General features: G+C 38.8%; 1 protein-coding gene across 3 annotated transcripts in view; it reads left to right on the forward strand.

Annotated features, from left to right (window-relative positions):
* SIRT5 (sirtuin 5) overlaps positions 1–4862 on the forward strand; it is a 28230-nt gene that overhangs the window by 18402 nt on the left and 4966 nt on the right. For 2 of the 3 annotated variants that reach the window (XM_011989679.1, XM_011989681.1), the window contains one exon: positions 397–512. In XM_011989679.1, the coding sequence (XP_011845069.1) occupies positions 397–512 (116 nt within the window). Of the gene's footprint in view, positions 1–396; positions 513–3743; positions 3851–4862 lie in introns of those variants that run through there. The other variant, XM_011989680.1, reaches the window with a different exon arrangement.

A 4862-nucleotide genomic window follows, 5' to 3' on the forward strand; every position in this document is an offset into this window, starting at 1 on the left:
GTGAGCCGAGATCGCGCCACTGCACTCCAGCCTGGGCGACTAAGCGAGACTCTGTCTCAAAAAAAAAAAAAAAAAAAAAAAAAAGTTATGGATCATTTGCTTAACTTTAAAGCAGAAACAAAACCAGAACTACCCCCAAAACGTGTTGAGTCACTTCTAAGTCACTCTTTTGTTAACTCTCCTTTTCATGTCACATATTCTTGTCGATTCCAGTGATTGATCAAAGGACAGCTCTTCACTTTCCCTCATCCCTTGGACACCCTGTTTTATCCCATCCTGTTTGGCTTTTCTCACACCTGCAACCACAGACCTATCTGAATTTGTGTAAGGTTTTCTGAAAAAATGTTCCTTCTTGTCGTGTGGCCGTTTGTCCATCTCCATGTGCTTGCCTTGTAGGTGGGCACTTCCTCTGTGGTGTACCCAGCAGCCATGTTTGCCCCCCAGGTGGCTGCCAGGGGCGTGCCAGTGGCAGAATTTAATACGGAGACCACCCCAGCTACGAACAGATTCAGGTACTGGGATACCCTGATGGGAGAGGGCGATGTGGGAGGCAGGTGCAGACATGGTCATCTAAACATAGTTGACCTACTCCTCTAATTTTTAAAAAAGACACAGGGTTTGTGTTTTTTTGTTTGATCTGCAGTTGCTTTTATGGAAGAACAAAATCATTCACTGTAGACTAAGGTAGGGTAGCTCTGTCATTGTACATGACATTTGCCGTGGGACTTTTGTTTGTTCACATTTTAAAAGCTCTTCTTTGATTCCTTAGGCTTTGCTTTCCCTTACATTTTTAAGCTAGACTTAGTGATGGCCTTTAGTTGTAGGTTACCCAGATGCTCCGCAAGTAAGCCTGGGAGATGCCCTTGCAGAACCTCATCACCTGCCGTTCTCACTGGGAGGCCATCTGGCAGATTCCCCTTTGGTCTAATCGCCAAGGTTATCTGTATCTGTGGCCATGTTATGACACTGATCCTGCTTCTCAAGTTTGGGTGAGAAGTGTAGATTGTCATAGTATGCATTTTTAGTCTTATTCCTGGGTCTGTTTTATGTCTTCACCCTTCTGTCTTTTTTCTCACTCCAACTTTTTTTTTGCCTTTACTTCTTATTCTTGTCCATCTAGTTAATTCCTTTTGAATAAGTTAGACTATAAAAAAGTAGTAAATGAATATAAATGAATAAAATAGAAAACTTCATTGAAACATCTTGTCATTACTTTAATCAGCAGTTTCCAACCTTGGCTGCATATTTTAAAAATACTGATGCCTGGGGGCCACTTCATGAAATTTCAGTGTCATTGCTCTGAGTTGCAGCCCAGACATCATTTGATAAGCTTCCTAGGTGATTCCAGTGTGCAGCCAGGATAGGAACCACTCTTCAAAGTCTCTGCTGGGATTTAAAAAAAAAAAGGAAAAAAGAAAAGGGGCCACAGACACTTAAGTAGGCCCCTCCTCAGGTGAGTGAACTGGCTCTGGGCCTCTTCTTTTCCATGTGTCTTTTTGATCAGCTACAGCCTGTGTTCTTGATCCATAGTTCTTCATTTGTGTGTGAGTAGTAGGAACTAAGAAGATAGCCTTAAAAAAAAATTGCCTCCTATGCTAAACTTATACTTTGAAAACTACAGAACATTGCTGAAAGAAATAAAGAAGGCCTAAATGAATGGAAACATATCCAATGTTCATGGATTGGACAACTTAATATAATTAAGATGGCAGTGCTCCCCAAATTGATCTGTGGGCTCAATCAACTCAGTCCTTATCAAAATCACAACTGGCTTTTTACAACAATTAATTGAAAAGATTACTCTAAAATTCATATGAAAATGCAAGTGACCCAAAATAGCCAAAACAAAATGAAAAATGAAGTTGGAGAACTCATACTTCCCAATTTCAAAACTTACTACATATTAGCTGGGCATGGTGGCACATGCCTGTAATCCTAGCTACTTGGGAGGCTGAGGCAGGAGAATCAGTTGAACCCTGGAGGTGGAGGTTGTGGTGAGCCGAGATTGCACCATTGCACTCCAGCCTGGGCAACAAGAGCAAAACTCCATCAAAAAAAAAAAACAAAAAAAAAACCTTACTACAAAGTTGCAGTGATCAAGATGGTGTGGCACTGGCATAGGATAGATATATAGAATCAGTGGAATAGAATTGAGAATCCATTAAAAAGGAAAGCAGAACAATAAAACAAAACCTCACATTCATGGTCAGTTGATGTTTGAGAAGAGTGGCAAAACAATTTGATGAAATACAGTCTTTTTCAAGAAATAGTGCTGGATATCCACATGCAAAAGAATGAGCTTGGACCCCTCTGTCACACCATACACAAAAAATAACCCAAGATGGATCATAGACCTAAATGTAAGAACTAAAAGTATAACATGTCAAAAGAAAATGTAGGAGTAAATCTTTGTAACCTTGGGTTAGTGAAAGCTTTCTTAGATATGACACCAAAAGTGCAAGTAACATAAGAAAAAAGGATAAATTGGACTTTATCAAAATTTAAAACTTTTATACTCCAATGGGTACCGTCGATTAAGTAAAAAGACAACCCATAGAATGGGAGAAAATATTTGTAAGTCTAATATTTGATATTTGATAAGGGATTTGTATCCAGGATATATAAAGAACTCTTACAACTATAAATAATAAAAAGACAATCCAATTAAAAACCAGGTCAAAATATTTGAAGCGATATTTCTCCAAATATATACACATGGCCAATAAGTATACTGAAATGATGTTCAATATCATAAAACCACAGTGAAATATCACTTCATAGCTACAAGCTTGGCTATAATTTTTAAGATAAAGGAAAATCACAAGTGTTGGTGAAGAAACTGGAACCCTTATACATGGCTGATGGGAATGTACAATGGGGCAGTCATTTTAGAAAACAATGTGGCAGTTAAATATAGAGTTACTATGTGATCTAGCAATTCTACTCCTTGGTATATAGTCCTAGAAATGAATCATACATCTACACAAAAATTTGTACACAAATGTTCATAGCAACTTGTTCATGGAAAAAGTGGAAACAACCCAAACGTCCATCGACTGAAGGATGAATAAATAAAATTTGGTATGTTTGCACAATGGATTATATTTTAGCCATAAGAAGAATGAGGTATCCATATATGCTACTACATGGATGACCCTTGAAAACGTTATGCTAAGTGAAAGAAGCTAGTCATAAAAGACCACATATGGTATGACTTCATTTATATGAAATATCCAGAATAGGCAGATCAATAGAGAGAAGGTAGATGAGTGGGAGCAGATGAGTCGAGAAGATTTTGGCTGGGAGTAGGGAGGAATGGGGAGTGGGTGCTAATGAGAACAAGTTTCTTCGAGGTTGTTAAAAATGCTCTAAAAGTCTATTGTGGTGATGGTCGTATAATTCTGTGAATACACTAAAAGCCACTGAATTATATATTTGAAATAGGTGGATTGTATGTGAATCAAATCTCAATAAAGCTGTTATATAAAAAATTAAATTATCTTCTAACTTATCTCCTGAAAAATGCCCATTAGGCCTCCCTCTGATTTGTGTTGTGGCACCTATGTGTAGCAGCTGGGCCACTTAGCATGACTAAGAGTAGTAATACCAGAGCTAGGTAGTTCAAGCCTCCTGTCTGTTTGAAAGACCATCAGAAAACTCAAAGAGTGGGACAGGATGAACTTTGTGAAGCAGGACATGAGCTATGTCCCCAGTTTGGCTCTTCTAATACGGTTTCTTTTCAGTCATTTGATCTCTGTCTCATCTCTAATTATTATAAAGAATTAAAACAAATCATCATTGTAGAAAAGCAAGAAAATGCAGATAGAGAAAAAGAAGAAAATAAAACTGGAGTATTTCCACAACCCAGGTTTAGAGTTGGCCCCCACCTCCTGTGCCATGGACTGACCAGCAGGGGCCCAGCATCCCTTGCATATGGTGGCTGTGTTTTCATGTGAAAGAAACTGAACTTGGTGGTTTTTCCTGCCAGTTCAGAAGAGATTCTTGGCATGTAATATATATCATTGCACAAGTCAAGCCTCCTAAAACCACAGGCCTGTTTCAGCTGCTACTTCAGCCAAAATTCTTCAGCTTCATATTGTCTTGAAAACCTATGATTGTCTCTGACAAACAGGCTACTTGCCAGTTAGAAATTCTTATCAATTTGACAAGCTCCTTATCAACCAGACTGATCACAGGAACTGTCGTCTGATCAATGAAGGAGTAACTGATCAATGAAGCCAGCAATGCTTTTTTCTTGGCGTCATGAAAGCTGACATTTAGAAGAGATGCTGGTGATAGTCATCTCATTCTACTCAATTTTTCAAAGGCACAAACCAACCCTGGAGCAACTAAGAGGACTGTTTAAACACAGAGCTTAACAATGGCAGAATTTTATATCTCATGCTTAACAGATTTTGGTTGAACTTTACCCTAGGTCAGAGGTCAGCAAACTACTGCCTGTGGGCCAAATTTGCCCACCACCTGTATCTGTAAATAAGGTTTCATTGGAACACAGCTGTGGCCCTATGTTTTTATATTGTGTGTGGCTGCTTTTGCACTAGGATGACAGAGGTGAATAGTTGTAGCAGAAACTGGCTGGTCTGCAAAGCCTAAAATCTGTCCTGTGTGGCCCTTTACAGAAAAAGTTTTCTAACCCCTGCTGTAGGTTAATGAGAAAAAAAAAAAAAATGGAATAATGTTCCCTGCTACTTTTAACCTGATTTTCTTTGTTACCTAAATAGGCAGCTAGAATGCTGCCTATATTTTGATAAGGATTTGGATCTCACAAAACACCTTAGGCCTTGCACAAGTTGTTCAGATTCTTTGCCCCAGTTCTAATCCAGAGACAAAGGCATAGAATT

The sequence above is a fragment of the Mandrillus leucophaeus genome, unplaced genomic scaffold (genome assembly GCF_000951045.1).
Source record: "Mandrillus leucophaeus isolate KB7577 unplaced genomic scaffold, Mleu.le_1.0 Scaffold36, whole genome shotgun sequence".
Classification (NCBI taxonomy): Eukaryota; Metazoa; Chordata; class Mammalia; order Primates; family Cercopithecidae; genus Mandrillus; species Mandrillus leucophaeus.